Raw genomic sequence first — 18,474 nt, 5'->3', positions numbered from 1 at the left:
GTCTACCTGCTGTCATCTCTCTATCTGTCTATCTTTCTATCTATCTGTCTATCTATTTATCTATCTATCTTTCTTTCTGTCTTTCTATCTTTCTTTCTATCTCTTTTATTTATCTATCACTTATCTGTCTATCCTTATCTAGCATCTATCTATCACATCTGTTACCTATTTCAACACATCTCTGCTTCTAGAAATAAGCCTGGCCAGAAGAAACTCAAACAAGTATCTAATTTCAATTCCATTCCAGTTCAAAAACCTATTAAGAGATCAGAATTTTAATTCGTGTGTATGCGTACAGAATATATATTTATCCTTAAAGTTACACATACTTAAAATAGATAAGTACTCAGAAATCCTTCTTTGCTTTTACTGACGCTAAATACTTCAAGATTTGGAAAGGAGGAAAATAAAAGAATTAGAGGGATGGAAAGGGAAGGGAGAAGGAACTAGAATGTACTTTCTACTCCAAAATCCTGTGATGGAGAGGATGTTCCACTTTAAGAGTGGCAGATGTGCGATCACTGCTCCAAACACCTCTGTTGCAGCGAGTAGGGTCTGACCTACTCAGCCTCGGCAAACCTGCAATTTAATCAGCTGGCTAAAACAGAACAAAACAAAACAAAACAAAACAAAAAAACAAAACAAAGAGGGAGGTCCAGGGTGAGTTCCTTTTTTTTTTTTTAAAAAAAGATGCTTTGAAACAGATCAAGAATTCTTCAGAGCTCACCTCTCAGGAGGGAGAGGAGGGACGCATGAAGGAGAAAAAAAGAAAACTCAAAATGCCCCGACAATCCCGCACACACTCTCGTGAGCAGAAATGTGATTTCAGAGCTGGCGTGAAAGCTGCTGCCCACGCAGATGTCTGGCAGCTCTTTCCTCCGATGTACCGGTGGAGGGAAGACGCTTGGCTAAAACGCCATCCTAGGGGCTGTACCTTGATAAGTTACGGAGCACTACTCTGCCCGAACTCTTTTTGCCACAGTGTACTCCTGATTCCAAGCTGTCATACTAATTTAGTCTTCATAATACTGGATTCAATGCTCTCCGTCTTAACTTTAATAAGGTGAAGGAAACTGGAAGGAATTATGGTCTTTTTTTTTCTCGCTACAGAATCGCTTCCTTGCTAGCCTAGCATTCAGCAGCCCTGATCACCATGGAAATTGCATGCATCTGACGCTTCCCCCAAATCCAGGAATAAAAACATTAACAGGAAAACGCATTGTGTAACATGAAACCTCAGACCTTCCTCTCTTCCTACAAATTACACTGATTTAATGTAACGCTATCTGGGCTGCGGGGCTCGGAGCTGCCCGAGCGGCTGCGGGTAGTGGAGCCGGACCCTATGTGCTCTGCAGAGTGGGTGCCGACCCCATCTGTCTTCTGAGCGCGCCACCTGAGTCCCTGGCCGCCTAGCGGCCTCGCCAGGCAGCTCTCTGCTGCAGCCCGACCCGCTGTCCTGTGTCGGCACAGGAACATCAAAAGTATAAAACCGCCACAAATGTGGCGTCTGTGATGTTCCCGAGCAAACGAAAGCTGGCTGTCCCTGCATGACTGCATGTCCTTGCGGTGTCTGTTCCCTAGTCCTGGGGGACCTGCTGGGGGCACAGGGAGGGGACAGTCCTACGTTTTTCTGACAACCCCCCTCGTGGTCAAGTTCAAAGCGTGTTGCTTCTTCAGGTTTCAGCTGGGGATCACGTGGTGTCCCTCTGCTTACAGAAGTGACCGCGCCGTAAACAGGAAGGTCCTGACGGCACGTTAATCGCAAAGCCCTGGCAGCTTCCCGACCCGGGAAGCCGTCCTCTTTGGACCACGTGCAGCAGGCTCCTCCGCGCGGAGCCCCAGGCCCCCGGCCGCCCGCCCGCCCGCCTCCCCGGCCCGCGGGGGGCGTACCCGCGCGGGGCACAGGTCCTGCGGCTTGGTGGACAGGTTCTGCGGCATCTCGCGGCAGCGCGTGGACAGGTTGAGGATGGCCGTGGCCGCCATGTGCGCGGCCTCCATGTCGTGCGTGTAGTCGAAGCTGCTTTTGCTGCAGGTGCTGCTGGCGCTGCTGCCGCCCCCGCAGCCGAGGCTGCTGCTGCTGCTGGGCGCGTAGCTGCTGGTGGTGCTGCTGCTGGGGCTGGCGTTCTTGCAGTACCGCTTCGCTGGGGAGACACGGGCGCGGGGGTGACTCGGGTCCCCGCCGGGGCGGCACGCACACAAGCGCAGGCCCGAGCCCGCCGCCCGCACCTCCCGCCGGCCCCGGGCGTCCCCAGTCGGTGCGGGGGGGCGCCGCGCCGACCGCTGACCCGCGGGAGGGAGCCGTCTGGCCGCTTCCTCGGTCCTGTCACAACCAACGGCACGTCTGTCCTGAGTGGGCGCCCCTGCCCTGCCAGTGCAGGCCACACACGGCTGCTTAAGGCTCAGGGGCGGCGGCAGTCCTCATTAGGACTGCTGGTGTGCTCACTGGGTGACAAGGGACCCACAGACTGCTCCGCCCACGAGAGACTGGCCTCTCCTTCCAGCCAGGAGGGGCCTCAGTGGCCAACTGGCGCTGGCTGTCCTAGTGCCGGTGACCAGCTGCACAGGCCCTGGGCCACCTGGAGGCCTGCGAGGACCTGCGCCTTGGGAAGTGGCATTTGGCCAGGTGTGCAGACCAGACAGACAGTGTGACTGAAACACCCCTCTACTTAAAAGTCTTATCCTGTAATTCTAACAAAGAGCCACCTGAAAGGGTGCCGGCTGAGGGGAGACTCGCACACGCCTGTGGCTTGGATACACCCCGGCAGACATACACACACCAGTGGCCGTTCAGTGATGCACAGACGCGGTCGTGTGTGCCACGCCTGTCCTGCCCTTTCACCGCACTCCACTCACAGGATCCCTTCTGAACAGCCAGCCCACTGACAGCCAAACAGGCCTCAGGAGCGAGTGCCGCTTCTCAGAGCTGTTTACAAGTCTCCTTTAGCACATGGATGGGAAATGCTGATGGTGATTTACGAGGACGGGCTGTCATCACTGCCAGGGTCACTAGAGTCGCAGGGGTCAGATTTATCACTGAATTCTGGGAGTGAGGGCTACTCAGAGGTGAACGTGGAGGGTGCTGGAAGACCCCCACAAAACACCTCCCTTGCAGGGTCCTAAACCCGCCATCAGCGAGCCCCCCGTTACAAAGCACACGCGTCTCTCGCACCTTCTTTCCAAAGCAGGCCCACGGGCTTCCCTGTGTGAGCATGAGCTGCCGTGGGGATGTGGGGGGGGGGTGCGTGCACGAGCTTCCAGTTGTGCAACGGCCGCCTGGTCCTAGAGGCTGAACCTCCATTTAGATCGTTGTGACGGGAAGCACGCTGTCCCTTGCTGAAAGCCAGCCCCTGCTCTGGCGGTTGTCCCCAACTTTGTCATTAGCGGGTTTGTCACCTGAGCAGCCCTACTTAGGACTCACAGTGCTCCCCACAATGGGAAGAAGCAAACAGAACTGAAAGAAATAAAGCTCACCAGCCAACAGCTGGTCATCAGGAGCAATGCCATGGGGTTACCCAAAGCACCTCCACAGGTACAGATGGAAAAGGGACGAAGCTCTTGTCATTGGTAACTTCCGACCACGCCCGAAGCCCGAGCTTCCCTGACCAGCAGACAACCTCATCACTGCATGGCTGTGGGGCCATGCGGTCGGCCTCCCTGCCTCATCACAGCCCCCGACAAAAGCCACCAAGCCACCAAACAAGCAGGTACCCTGCAGAGCCAGTTCCCCACACACAAGGTCCCCCCGAGCACGAGCAGGAGCTTGTAGGTAAGTAAGCTCCTTCTGTTGTGCGCACCTGAGTGAGCGGCCCGAGGACAGTCACCACACGGTAGGTGTGTCTGCCACGCAGCCCTCTTCCTCTGCCTCCATGAATGCGCCCCCATCCCACTAGCACAGGGCAGGGGGCTTGGGTCTGAGCACAGAGCTGGCCCGGGCAGAGGGAGCTCACCAAGCCCCCCTCCAGAGCCCACCCCACTGGACCTGCCCTGTGGGTTCTAGAAACCACACCAAGACAGCAATGCCAATTCACAGCCCCAGACACTCGCCACTTGTCAGAAAAGCAAAAATATAAAAATTCTGGGAGAAATGAAATAATACTTATGAGGGTGTTTTTTTTGGTTTGTTTTTGTTTTTCCTAGTGAGTGCTAGCCACTGGTTCAGGAAAAAAACATGGTCCACATAAGTAAGAAAAATAACAGTTTTGTTCTGAAATGGGTGAATTTCCATTTCTAAAAGAAAGTAAGCAGGACAGCATGGTGCCTACGCAACAAATTGCAGCAAACTTTGGTAAAATGTATCTGCTTTAGGAAATGTCTAAATCAGAAAGTTCCACTTGTCTGCACTATGCCCAGCCGAGGAGCTGGTACAGGGTGTGAGCAGCTGAGTAACTGTGGACCAATAGTGGATGGGCCCTCAGCTCACACGAGCCAGGACAAGCAGCTAGGACAATATTCATTTCACATCTGTCCTTGCACTAACTGTCATCAATCACTTTTTGTTACTTTCCAAAAAAAAGTAAGAGTCTCTATACTTCAACTTTTTCAGGTGATGAAGGTCTTCAGCCCTAATAATTATCGCCTACTTCCAAAACATTTATTATACAGAACCCTGTGTCAGCAGTGACCTGTGACCACACCCGGGGCCCGGGATCACTGTGCTGACATGGGGGCACCACAGAGGCGCGCGCGGGGACGGCGGATGTCCCCTTCTGGGGGGTGGGGGCCCTCGTCCCCGCCTGCCACTGAGGGAGCCTTTGAACCAAGACAAAACACGCTTTCTCCAATCAAATCATTTTGCAATCAATCAGCAGACAAGACTCTGTTAATGTCCTCCTAGGTGCCAGCACATCACTGGGAAACACAAGACCAAACTGCTGGTTCTCTGCAGGCCCCCGCCGCGTGTGTCACACGCCACACCGAGAAACAGCCCTTCAGGAACGTGCCCTCTCATGCAGAACAAAGAGAAACCACACGAGGTTTGTAAATATGGTGCGTAATACAAGGACAAACAAACACCTCCCAGCCAGGACCTCTCCATTAACCTGCTTGCGAGTCTTACTAAGTCTGTCTGTCTCATCATCCCAGAAAGGTCCGTGTCTTTATGGATTCTCCTCCTGTAGGGCACAGATGAATGTGGCTGTACATTTTGAATTCCCATGAAAACCAGGGAAAAAGGATTTGGCCCAAAATATGCCTCCTAAATTTGTCCCCCTGGGTGGGACCCGGCAGCCTGCCCGCCTAACTGGACTCGGCCTCTGCCTGCCAAGATTCGTCGCTTGGCCGTCAGCCTTTCCGCAGGCCTCGTCTGTGCTTTACCACGAGCAGACGCAAGTATGGACGCAGAGTCCTAAATGGGAAGCGAGCTCCCGGGGAAGGCTGTCCTGCCAGGCAGCATGGGCAGGGCGCAGCGTTTACTCACACGGCCAGACGTGTCAGATGCAAGCTGGGGTTCTGGACTCCCTCTCAGCCGGTCCCTTAGTGTCCCCTGCACGGCTGTGTGTGCCAGGCAGGCACAGTACGCAGGGCGAGGCCTCTTACCCACCAGGAGCTTACAGTCCAGGGAGTTAGACAAGGGGCATTAGTGTGCACATCATGCTCCACATAAGCAACAGTGCAGGCGAGTTACGAAGAGGGCCGTTGCGCGTAGGCTGGGGTTTGTCAGGGACAGCGTGGCCGGAGGGCTCATGGCCAGGTGAAGGCGAGGGCGTCTTCCGAGGAGAGGTAGGCTGGGGGCAGGGCTGTGGAGGGTGGGGCGGCCCAGCCAGAGGACTGATGAGGAAGCCCGGGGGGCTAGGCTGCGTGGGGCAGTTCCACGAGACGCTGCCTCACGAGGGGGCCTGGGCGAGGGTGAGGACAGAGGACAGGGAGGCTGGGCACGCAGAGTGGCACTGAGTTTGAGGGCCAAGCGAAAGGACGTTCAAAGACGATCAAAAAGTTTTAAGGTCAGGAGACCTGAGAAGCTGGGAAGAAGCAAAAGGGATGGCCCTGAGAGGGAGCCTGCTGTACTGGCTGGGCGCTATGGTGTTAAACCCCCAGGGTGGGGACAAACTGCCCAGGGCCACAAGCGGAGGTGTCTCAGTCCAGGGGTTGGCAGCTCTTTCTGTAAAGGACCTGAGAGTCATTTAGGTTTTCGGGCCACACGGTCTCTGCCGTGACTGTGCAGCTCTGCCGTGTGTGACAGTGGCCACCTCCATAGCAATGAGGGTGGCCGTGGGATGAACTGTACTTGTGAACACTGAAGTGTGAATTTCACGTAATTTTTACATGTCGCAAACTATTCTTCTTTTTTTGTTTTCTTCTAGGTATTTAAAAACGTAAGAGCAATTCTTAGCTTACCATAAAAAACAGGCAGAGGTTGGAGGTTTGGGAGAGGGAGGCCAGCCTGGCACTCGTGGTGGTGGCAGGACCAAGACGCACCTTTGGGAACCCTTTTCCTCACCTTTCCCTTCATCATCTTTTCCTGCACATAGATCTCCAAGTCCTACAGGAGGGCTCCCCAAACTCCTCAACATGGCAGATGACGCAAAGCCATGTCCTCACACGTCCACACATGTCCTTGCCCCATCCCTTGCACGTGTTGCAGGTGTGCCCTCGCCAGCCCCCTGGCAATCCCCACTGGCCCATGGGTTTCCTGCCTTCTTATAATTTGTACTCAAACTTCATGGTCAAGTCTAACATTTGCCACTTGGGTAAAGCGCATGCTAATTCCTCCAGGCGGAGTGGACTGCTTGCCTCACTGTGTGAGCATATCTCCCACCGTCTTCTGTTTATTCATATTCTCTTTCTTGCATGTTATTATCAAGAGGAATAAATAGGTAGATAGATGGCTGGACAGATGGATGGATGGCTAGACAGACAGACAGGAAGATAGACAAATGGATAGACAGACAGCAATTAGTGTGTGTCTGGAAGAATGCAGGTGGTTGAATCAAAGTTTGCTGAGTGTTTTGGTCATAGCTGGTGGGGTCTAAGCGGTGACACCCAGACGTGGGAGAACATCCTCTTTTTCTAGCCCATCTGTATCTCCGGGGAGTGCTCCGTGCTCCCAAGCATTACGCTTTCCTCCATAATAGGCCCATTTCACCATCTTTTTTTTAGGAGCAATGACTGAATTCCTTGTGCCCCTGAAGCAAGCCTCGGGGAGGACACTCTTGGAGGGTGACTGCAGAAGGCAGTCACCCTGTGAGGTCCAGTGTCCGATGCCCGGGAACAGGAATGGCTTTTCTCAGGTCGCACTCCAGAAAACCTGACCCAGCCCGTCTCATTCTTAGTGGACACTTTGCTTGATGTGTTAAAATCTATCAGATGAATTTAGTGGAAGGGAAACGGCTCGTCGATTGTGTTCTCTCTAAACTGTGGTGAAAGGTGTCTGTCTTTCCTTTCTCCTTAGTTTCCCGAAGACCTGACACTGAAGTTGGTTCTGCATCTTCTTTTCTTGTGGGTGAGCTGAACAGTCTGGCTCTGCCTGGGCTTCTGACAACAGGTGTTTTTTTCTGGGCAGGTAAGAATGAATGCCAATAATTAATACATGTTTGTTCACACCTCTTTAGAGTCATCAGCCGACCTTCCCAACAGCCCTATGAGGTCACCAGGGTACAAACTGTTACTGCCACCCTACTCTTGAGGGAACTCACACACAGGAAGATCAGTTTGCTTAGTATCATACAGCTGCTAATGCGAGAGCTGAAATAGACCCAAGCAGGTCTGACTTCTGATCTGCTAAAGGGCCTTGCAGCCACCAAGACATGCTCTACTGGTCACGGCTTCACCCGCACTCCAGCCATGACAATGAGGTTAAGGAAATCGGGCCACACAGAACAGCAGCAACAAATCGGCGTGTGAAAATGAACAATTCATGAAAGTACCCATCGTCGGGTCACGGTAAAATGTCAATAAACTGGAAATCACATCACAGAATCCTTCGTTATGTGGATTCAGTTTCTTCTGATCCTCCATTTGCAATCAAATGAATGAAATTATAACACAACCTGAAACTGACAAATTATTACAAAATAAACAAAAAATTTTCTGTTATACCCTTGCCACTTCCTTTTTTCCACTTATATCTTTGTTCCTCTATATTAAGAATTGATACATGCAAGGATAACCAATACTTCATACATCAAAGAAATATTAAATTTTATTCACTATACAAGTTAATTATTATAAAAGCAAATAATGACTAACATAACTTAGAAAGGTGTGTAGCTACTCATATCGAATTATAAAAAGATTTCAGAGCTCCCCAAGCACTCAATTTAAATGACTTTTTTGTGTGCTGTGACTTCAGTTAAAGATCCTTTTCAGAGAGGAACACGAAGACCTTGAAACCTATGTCCTTGTGTCTGCTAGAGAACACCAAGATAAGACTTAAATCATTCAAAGTGATGCAACCTACATTCCAATCAGCAAAAATCTGCGAACTAAGTCCCTATACTCCAGAATTTAAAGCAGAAACAAGGTTCGGTAAATACGTAAGGTCACAGAAAGGCACCTTCCTTATGCTTTTCAACTTAGCAAGTTGGCCCCAGATGACACAGTGCGTAGGGACTTGCAATGCCCTGAGTGAAAATGAACTACCCCCTCCGGAAGCACACAGTTTTTATTTGGTTCATTGGCCGTTTTTGATGGATGCCATGGTGGCTATGAGTGCAGCCAGTGACAAAGTCATGTCACAACAGCTGGCACTCCCAGACTCCACCCCCCCACCCCTCCCCCGTCAGAGAACAGACCGGAGTCTGGCCGCTGGAAGGAGGCCGGGGGACACCGCGGAAGTTGTACGCCCCTCACTGTGCAGGAGAGTCGCGGTAACCGTGACAGCGCCCGCGCCCAGGAAGCCCCAGGGCCTGGTTTGGTTGGTGACTGGAGGGGGGGGGCAGCCCGGGCACTGGGATCTGAGGGCGCCCCCAGACAATGGAGTGCGCGTGCAGGGCTGAGAGCGCTGCGAGAAGGCAGGCCTTCTCAAAACAGCCAAGGACCCGGGGCGCTGCTACCAGCCACCTATTACAGGGCGTTTGTAAAGATAAGGACACGGGCTCAGCGGCAGTGAAGCGGCTGAGCCACGGCTCAGCTGTCCAATCTGCAGGCGGCCAGATCGAGTCGCTTTGGGCACAGCGAGGCAGGGCCTCCACGAACCCCTGCAGGCCCCGCCCTGTCCCCGCAGGCCCCGCCCCGCAGGCCCCGCCCTCCCCGCAGGCCCCGCCCCCACCCCATGGACCTGCAGCTTCAGGCAGAGCAGCCCGCGCTGTGGCGTGCTGTTCTCTGTACCCGGCCAGGGACCACATGCTCGAGCAGCTCGTAGGGAATGGATATACACAACAACAATATCATTAACGGCAAGCGCGACTCTCAGGTATAAGAGTGTGCACCTCCTACCATCATATCCTTTGGGGGATATGTCCCTGGTTTGCACCTTGGGAGCTATGGCCCGCTTGCCGTAAGTGTGGCTGTCGTAACTGTTGTATTCGAACGAGGTCTTGGAGTATTTCTCCAGCTCTTTGGCCAGGTTGGAGCGCGGTGTGGTCGTGGGGACGTTGTTTCTGTAGCCATAGTGCGGGATCTCAAGCTGCTTTACAAAGCACATCGGCCTGCAGGCAAACAAGAGACAACGGACAGCTGCTTCCTGACGGCTGGGGGGGAGGCTAGGGGTGCGTCTGGTTTCTTAGCTGCATTAAGGACCCGGAACCTTGCATGAAAATAAAAATTCTGTTTTCCCGAAAAAAGATCAGTGGTGCTGTAATTACACAGCACCAAATAGGCTAGCTGCCACTGTCAATTCTGGCAATAGGAGGAACAAAAATAAAATATGTAACCCCATTTTTCTTTCCAGGGTCCTAAGGAAGAGAGGAGATACAAGGCTGAGAAAGACTCACGTCCATGCAGTTTTTTTTTTTTTTTGCAAAGAGTAAGAATTGCACACAAATGAAGGGAACTAACGAAACATTTTTCCTTACAAAATAAGAGGAAATGAAAGAGAGCCTCACAGGGACGCAGACTAAGAGACCAGACACGGAATTATCCATCAGGAAAACAAAATGGAACATGCAGTGATGTATCTGACAAACATTAGTGTGCACTTTCAGTGTTTTTACCTAGCAGTCATCCATTTTCCTAGGTTTGGGAATAAATTATTTAAATGGAGGAGCCCTTAATTATCATTCATTAAGATTCTGCCTTGGTGTGTGTGTGGTATGTGTGTGGTGTGTGTGGTGTGTGTGTGTGTGTGTGTGTGTGTGTGTGTGTGTCCAGCCATTTACCCATGTCATAGGTGGCATTTTAAACTCTGGAAATAACAGAGAAGTTGTGCCCTTCACTCACCGTGCTGTCATGTGACCTCTTTACCAAATCCCCAGCACATTCACTCCATTTCACTGACTCAGCCTGCTTACTTGCCAAATTAAAACACGGCAGTGATTAGTGGAGTGTCTACTATTTGGGGCATTTACCCGGTGACACAGGGGCAGGGGGCTACATAAATGAATAAAACCCTCGGTCTCACCTTAAAGATTGCGTGACCTGTGATACTATTTTAAGAGCTCAAGAGCTGTGGAAATTCTGGGGAAACGGTCACTTCCAGCTGTGAGACTTAGTTCCATTTTAATGGAGAAGGTAGTGCTTGAACTTGGCTTTGCAGAATGGTAACTTAAGGCCAAGTGCCAGGGAAACAAACAAATGGTGAGAAGTGTCTCCAGGGGTCAGACTGGGAGTGTGCTCATTGTCTAGGGGCCAGGCGGCAGGGGCGGGGCCTGGGAAGGCGCACTCCCAGATGCAGGGAGGATGGAACAGGGGCGAAGTCAGGAGGCGGCAATGCTTGGTGACAGATGGGGGTGGGCTGGAGACCCAGCCAGGGTGCTGCAGAGGAGACGAAAAATGTGGACAGGATTGAATGCACTAATTTAAGTCCTAAATCTCTGTTGCAAAGTTTACTTAAATTATTGCAGGTTTAAATTCTCCTTTCTTTCCTGGCTTCCTGTGCCTGTCCTTACCCCGTGAGATGCCGGGGGACACAGGGTGGCCCTCCACCCTCACTCATAGCTGGATGGCAGCGTGTGTGGTGAGCACGGGAGCAGAAGGCCAGGCCAGTGTGCGGCCAGCCCCGCTCCAGCTGCCCCCATGGCTGCAGTGGGTCCTTCCTGTGTCAGCACCTGCCTCCCCGCCGCCACCAGGGGCACGGAGGAAGCGGTTTATACGGGCACACCAATTGGCCCACAGTCTTGTTTTGTTGTCATTTGATGTGGTTTTCCATTGCTTCCACCCAAAGAAAGGGACCGAAGCTCTGAAACCACAGAAGCAACGTAAATGCTAGTGATCTGGCTTGTGTCCGAACAAGGTGAGGTTTGCAATCGTGAGGTCAACGAGTCTCAAGCCGCCAACAAGCGTCCCGCTGGGGTGCAGTCTTGGTACTGACCGGAAGGGACAATCACAGGGTGCGTGTCAGGAGGGGGTGGGCATGGGTCCTTTCCAGTTCTCTGGGTCTGGCCACAGTAGGCAAAGGAAATGGACAGAAGTCCTTGCCTTGATCTCCACCTTTCTTCAAAATGCCCCTGGTTAACAGCTGTCCCTTCCCAAGCATACTTGGCCGGAGGGCTTTTTGTGGGGTTCTCATGCTGCCAATAACCAACAGTGGGCTGGGGGCGGAGCCTGCAGGGGCGAGAGCGAGTTACAGGCAGCCTGGGATGTTAGATTTGTAACACGCACTGCAGAACAATCCAGAAGACGCACCAAGCTTGACTGAGGGGTTATCTCTGAATAATAGGGTCATAGATGGTTTTCATTTTCTTACTTTCGTCTATTTAAATATTTCTCATTGTCTGTGAAGATTTTAACTTTTCTATCTAGTGATAAAGAGGAGCCTAAGGACTGTGGTAAAATCCTGTCAGGAAACTGAAATAATACACAACGAAACCCAAAGGTGACATGTTGTTTGCCTGGTGACTGTTTCCAAGTGATGTGCCCCAAAGAAGCAACTGAACAGAATCAAGCTTGTGTGTGTGTGTGTGTGTGTGTGTGTGTGTCCTCATTTCTCTCTCCTTAACAGTCAACGTTGGAATCACCCTGATGGGCCTGCAGTTGGAACCCTGTTCCAGCAGTGGTGGCGGAGCCATCATGATCCCAGTTACGATTCTTTGCAGACATGGACGCATGCTCCCGGCTGGTATGAATGAACAGGGCGGAATACACAATGATGCACACACTTCCCACATGACAAGGGCTCAAAGGGAACATGCAGAAACAGAAGCTGACATGGGGCTGTGAGAGTGGCTTTCCGCCTCGGTCCCCTCTCCCAGTCGTCACCCTTTTTTAAACTTAAAACCCAGTGGGTGGGACCAGCCGATCCCTGGGGTCTTTCCCAGCTTAACATTCAGTGGCTGACTTTCAGATTGCCGGGAAATCATCTAACCTCTCTGCACTCGGGTTTCACTTGTCAAGTGGGGATGACGGTGCCGACCGCCCACCCGCGGGGTGCCTGAGGGTAGAGGCAGCCCAGCCTTTCCCACAGCCAGGTTCGCGCTCCGCCAGGTGGTGCTGCCATTTCTCTGAGACTTTCAAGCACTGACACCACCCTGCAGGTCGCTGTCAAGGCCTCTCCTCCAACTTCAGATAAACTGACTTGGGCATCTCATTAATCTGCAAAGCTTCCCTGTAGCATTCAGAGAATCACGGAATAGCAGGACCAGGGGAAAAGCAGAAACAATTTCGTCTGCTTCTCTCACTAACCACTTACAATCAGTCCAGGAGACCAGGGACATGACGTCACCTCCTGTCCTCACAGGGCCCCACTGGGTCTGCTCCCAGCACAGCGATTGGTAACTGCACCCGCCACCAGAGCCATCCTTGTCACTAAGCGTGACTGTCCGCCTCATGCAGAGTCCCCTGGGCGTGTGGGGCTGGTGGTGGATGGGACTGGGTACCTGAGCACGCGGTCGGAGGCCTGGCTCGATTTGGACGCGTCACAGCTCTGGTGCTTCTCTTGGGCCTTCGCCAGCTTCTCCGCGGCGGCAATAGGGCATCCGGACAGGCTGCGGCGACAGAGAAGGCCTAACTGTATCCTCACGCGGCCTCGTCACCACCTCCCCTCCCTCAGTCAGCATGGGCAGACCCCGAAGCAGGGGGTGGGGTCATTCCCCAAATGGGTCCCGGGATTTCCTGACAAGGAACGGAGAAGGAGAAGCCATGTCTGCAGCTGGCAGTTTCCTCTTGGTCTCCAGCAGCCATGCCCGTGGCTATGCCAGGGATACAGTACAGTCTACCCTTTCCAGTGATAGCTAGCCAAGCTCTGTGACAGTCAAGAGAACCTGAGCTAGTGAAAATCTCAGCTCCACTGTGGGATGTTCCCCACTTGGGAGGCTGTTTCTAAAATGCCCAAGAAGGGCAGCTCTGGTCGGCACCAGAACACATAGCTCTGAGCTGGTCTTGCGAGTGCTGCTGATCACAGCGCGTGACTCGTGCTCCCCAGGAAGAGAAGGGGAAGGGGAAGACAGCAGGACAGCCTCACGGTCTGCTGCAGAATGGTTTTCAGAGCTGAATGTTTATGGACGAGAAACTGGGTCTGAGCTAATTCCGCAGGGAGTCACAGTGTCTGCTGTTGTGTGACACAGCTGTCTGCACAGGGCAGGTTCACACGATCCTCAGTCTGTGTACAGGGCACTCAAAGACCCGGGTTGTGTGAAGGTTTGACTAAGGGGCTGCACCGGGTCATGCTCAGCTGCCCCTTCTGCAGAGAAACCCAAGGCTCAGGGCCATGATTTGTTTCAGTATGAATTTAACACAAGGAACCAGATTTGCCAGTCAGACAAGCAGACATTGTGGAACTGGGACAACAGGCTGTTAAGACAAATTGTATCAACCACTTTCGGCTCCTGAGAAAAAGCACCTGACGGAACTGACTATTATATTATGAGGAAAGGTCAGAATAAGAGAAGAAAAGACAGTCGAAACTTGTCCCAAACAAAAGTGTGACTGTGACGAGAGGGCTGCAGGGCCTGGGAGAGGTCTGTCCCCTGCACTCTTTCAGCCACCTGCTCTCCTGATGCACTTCTGGACATCTGCTCGTACATGTGACACCCACACTGAGGACTGGGGTCTCACCACGGTTTTGGGGGTGCAGCCCGGTTAAGTCACACACCTCGCAGGCTTCCTGCGTTCTAAGTTGCCCCGCCCCCCATGTGTGGAGGCCCCCTGCTCCGCCTCGTGACCCTGGAGGGTAACAGAGCCTCCACTGCGATCTTTCATGTTGCTGCAAATGGTCACAGTTCCATCTTCGGCGTTATACCAAGGATGGCACCTTCCAGGAGACTGTTACCCCATCAGGACATGGTGGGTGAGACAACTAAAAACATCCCACGTGTGAAGGGACGTAAGCACCTGAGTGTCCTGCACACTATGCGACCACACGCTCCATCTGAGCACATGCGCTGGGGCCTCTGAGCGCGGGCAGGAAGGAGGCGCCCTTTGTAGGGGCGTCCCTGGCGGGCAGGACGCCGGGCGTGGTGCTTACCTTCTGTGCGAGTTCCGGTTGCTGTTCACATGCCCTCGCCCTGTGCAGCCCGGAGTAGGGCACTTGAGAACATTTTCATGCATGGCAAGAACTTGACAAGGAGAGGCAGAGAAAACAGTGCAGCGTCAGAACACGGAAATGGCCCAGGTGTGAGAATATGCAGTCATTTTACAGAGGCTGGGCTAGTTCACAACAGTCCTATAGACATTCATGGTGCGCACGGTGAGGGAACATGCGTGAGAAGAAAAAGAGATGTGTCAACCTTACTCTATTGGCATGCAAAGTGGGGTGCACGTAGGGGCGGGGCTGGGGATGGGGGCGAGGACCGGATTGTTCCCGACGAGGCTGGGGACCAAGGGCCTCCGAGGCACCTCTCATTCTTACGCGCCGGTGTCGCCGTGTAAAGCATGCAGACTGGAAGATTCTGACGCATGCCTAACTTCAGGAACACGCTGCACTAAGGGGCGTGGTGGCCATGGCTGAATAGCGCACCCCAAAGCTTACTGCTACATGAAATGAGTGGAATAATGACTTTCCACCCAGGATTACGTCCTTCATTATTCTTCAAATGCAGTGAGCTAGGATGGTAAGTGCTCTGCAGGTGAACTGTGAAATCACATGTGGGGGACACACCCGTGGTCACCACAGTGCCAGGAGCCACCAGCCTGCTGTCGGGACAACGTTCAGATTGACCCGCAGTGGCCCTGGGCTGGGTGTTTCTGGGGCCTCTTCTCTGGGTCGCGGCGGGGGGGGCTAGTGGGCGTGACAAGTGGGGTGGACAGTCAGCAGGACAAGTGGGGTGGACAGTCAGCAGGACAAGTGAGGTGGACAGTCAGCAGGACTGGCCATAGCACGGGCCCCAGCACCACTGTGACAAGCTCTGGTAGAACACCATGGGAGGAACCTGGTGGCTCTCCCTGCAAGTGAGGTGCATGCAGTGAACCAGGACGGCCTCCTGAAACGGTCTGCCCACATGAGCTGCACACTTGGGCTTTCTAGTCTGTCCCCTGAGACGTGCATGCTGTCCCCCACGTGTGGTCATCACCCGAGTCTGCATCTCCTCTCTCACTCCTGCTCAGTTCCCCAAAATCAGAGTCCGTTCTGGTTTCATCGTTACAGTTCTCATCACCCAATCAACAGGGGTCAAACATGAGAGCCAGCTCTTGGCTCACTTTACGTTGGGACCCGTGGAGCGGGCTTCCAGGATTTCTTCTTTCTGGGGGATCCCGGCACAGCTCCTTGTCTCTGCTCCCATCTCGGGGAGGCAGGGCGCCCCCTCCCCAAGGATACTCTTCATCTGCACCCTCACCTGTCCCCCTTCCTTTTCTTTGGGGTCTTGATTTACCTACGTCACTCATTCCTACCATCTTGTTAGAACATCACGTAAACCCTTCCCACAACATGACTTCTGTCTCAAATTAACATACATCTTTCCTTTTGTGAGGAACTTATCAAATATAAAGCCGACCCCTTTCATGCTTGTCCGTGGAATAGAGGTCAGAGTGACTGGACCTCTGTCTGCTGCTCCGCGGACACATGGACTCCTAGCCGTTGTCAGCTGGGACTCCTCCCCGAGACGGGATCCACTTGCCCTCCGTGGCCCCTCTGCCTGTCCACACAGCCCCGCACATGGTCCCAAAGTCCCGTGGCCACGTGCTCCTGGTCCTCACCTCGGTTCTCACTTTTTTCTCCTAGTTGTCAATTGCAGGCTTTTGTTCAGTAAGCCCGATACCCTCTGGCCTTTCTCCTGCACATCATTGTCCTAGATGGTCTTGGGCGTCTCTGGACTTGAGGCAGCTCCCTCACACGTGGGCCCCTTGCAGAAGCACTGTTCCCCTGGCTCCCCGTCTCCTTCTGACCTCCCTCTGCCTGCCTCTCTGCCTCTGCATCACCTGCCTTTCCTTCACGCCCAAACTTTCCATTTTTGTCTCCTTTTCCTTCTCACTTTATGCCGCCTCTCTAGGCAACTTCACTCTCGGTTTCTGGGACAGACCCAGGGAGCTGCCTTTGCACCTGACCTCTCCCGGCCTCCTCCCAATAGTCTGCTGGGCATCTCATACAACTTGCGATTTCAGTGGGAAAAGCAAGTCACGATGTCCCATCAGATGTGGCCCTACGTCTCAATTCCCTACACCTATTATTGGTGTCACAATCACACCATTTCCTGAGGGAAAGCCCTTGCCTGCACAGTCCTGCCAGCCTGTCTGGGGAATGTGTCTTGAACTTGGCCCAGCCACCTCCCCTGCTGCACTGTCTCCTTCATGCCCTGGTCGCCTGCACGGACCATCACAGTGGCTCTCTCACACAGACCCGGCTAAAGCGTGACCTCCGTGCAGCCTGCAGGTCCCTGGGGGAGCCATCAGGTGGTGTCCCAGGTGCGTGCCACAGCACACTGGTGAGCCTCTGTCACACAGTGGTCACGTCTGTCTCGTGCGCAAGCCCCTCTCTGCCAGGTGGGCGTTCTTGGAGGACCAAGTGGGTGCCACTCAGCACTGCATCCTCCGTTTTTGTTTGTTTGCTTGTTTTTTAGCTGAGCCATCCTGCCACCTGTTGGCAGTTCAGCGGCTGCTCAGCTTGGGCCGGGACTCGAACCGCTGTTGCTCAGAGCTCACACTCTTGAGCGAGCTCTTAGCCAACTGAGCCACTGGGCCGGCCCTCATCCTCCGTTTCTGACAGCGTGTTGCCACCTGGGGTGCAGACTACTTCACGGAATTCCCCTGAAGTGTAGCTGTTCTACATTTCTATGATATCGTAAGGCATTACACACAAGCAAAGCTTTAGAAGCGCTTTTCTCTCAGTGCTCTGGAGGGTGGCTACTATGGGACCAGTGTCAGACCTGAGTCCCATTTCGTGCGGGTGAAGGTGAAAGCAGGTGTGATGGGGCTTGTCGTCCGTGTGAGCGCGTTCAATACGAGACCTGTCAGAAGGGTCCCTGTTTCTACTACATTTATGCTTTTCCAGTGAAAACATGGAGCCAGGAGGATTTGTCAGCCATGAAAAGGAACTGATATTCTGTTTTGAAGATGCATGTGCATGCCTTAAAGAGAAATTGCAAAAAGAGGCTCTTTCTTCTAAAGATGTTAGTGTGGGGTCCTAACACCTCATTCTGTAGAGGGAAACAGTACAGCAAGTACGTCACATGCCAGTGTGACACTGCGCCGTAAGACGAGACTGGATTGTCGGGCCCAGGTCTCAGCAGACACAGACGGGCTCGGGACTGAGCCAGATGTGGCCTCAGGTCTTCGCTTGGCTAGCTGCCTGGGCACGTTCGCATCTGCTCACATGGGTCTGGAGATACTGAGCGTCTCCCATGTGCTGGGCGCCGTGCTGGTCCCTGGAAGGACAAGGGTGACGAAGCCTGTGCCTCACCCCTCAGCTGACAGGCCGGCCAGCACTACCCTGCAGGCTGCCTGGGGGTACATGAGCGTTTGCCGAGTGCGAGCTGCGTGGCCGGCGCGCATGTATGCTCGGAAAACAGAAGCGGCTGGAGTCAGACCATGCTGCTGCCCTGCTCACCTGACGCACGGGCCAGAGGCCTTTGTGGCCATAACTCCTCCAGGTGGCTCACAAGGAAGGTGGGTTTCCTGTTTTCAGGGGCCATCTGAAAACATGGACCCACGTAGCTTCTAAAAATCGTTCACCTGCTAACATCCCGCTAAGCTTCTTCTCTGCACCTTAGCTCCTGGTGTGAACTTTGCTTGGTCCCAACAGACTTGCCTCTCAACAGTCCCAAAGTTGGCCATTTTAATGGGACAACCCTCAAAAGCCCCTTTGTGCAATCAACTGGTCATCTCGTCGTATCTCAAGCTAAGTGTATCACATTTTCCCCATGAGAAACTGTGTCTCAGATAATGAGGAAATTCCTAACGTACCTTAGAGTCAAGAGCAGGTTTTTAAACTTATATCGTCATTTCTAAAAATGTGCCTTTTTCCTGAGCAGTCAATTCTAATTGTATTTAAACAGCTGGTATACTTTTTGA

General features: G+C 53.1%; 1 protein-coding gene across 19 annotated transcripts in view; it reads right to left on the bottom strand.

The window, feature by feature from the left end:
- MYT1L (myelin transcription factor 1 like) overlaps positions 1 to 18,474 on the bottom strand; it is a 738,481-nt gene that overhangs the window by 61,313 nt on the left and 658,694 nt on the right. For 18 of the 19 annotated variants that reach the window (XM_019646295.1, XM_019646294.1, XM_019646293.1 and 15 more), the window contains 4 exons: positions 14,495 to 14,585; positions 12,909 to 13,016; positions 9,373 to 9,584; positions 1,891 to 2,141 (listed from right to left, as the gene is read on the bottom strand). In XM_019646295.1, coding sequence (XP_019501840.1) covers positions 1,891 to 2,141; positions 9,373 to 9,584; positions 12,909 to 13,016; positions 14,495 to 14,585 — 662 coding nt within the window. The remainder of the gene's footprint in view (positions 1 to 1,890; positions 2,142 to 9,372; positions 9,585 to 12,908; positions 13,017 to 14,494; positions 14,586 to 18,474) is intronic. The other variant, XM_019646309.1, reaches the window with a different exon arrangement.

Source organism: Hipposideros armiger, unplaced genomic scaffold, assembly GCF_001890085.2.
Source record: "Hipposideros armiger isolate ML-2016 unplaced genomic scaffold, ASM189008v1 scaffold_100, whole genome shotgun sequence".
Lineage (NCBI taxonomy): Eukaryota > Metazoa > Chordata > Mammalia > Chiroptera > Hipposideridae > Hipposideros > Hipposideros armiger.
Note: the sequence above shows the minus strand (reverse complement) of the source record. Positions and strands in the feature narration are given on the sequence as shown.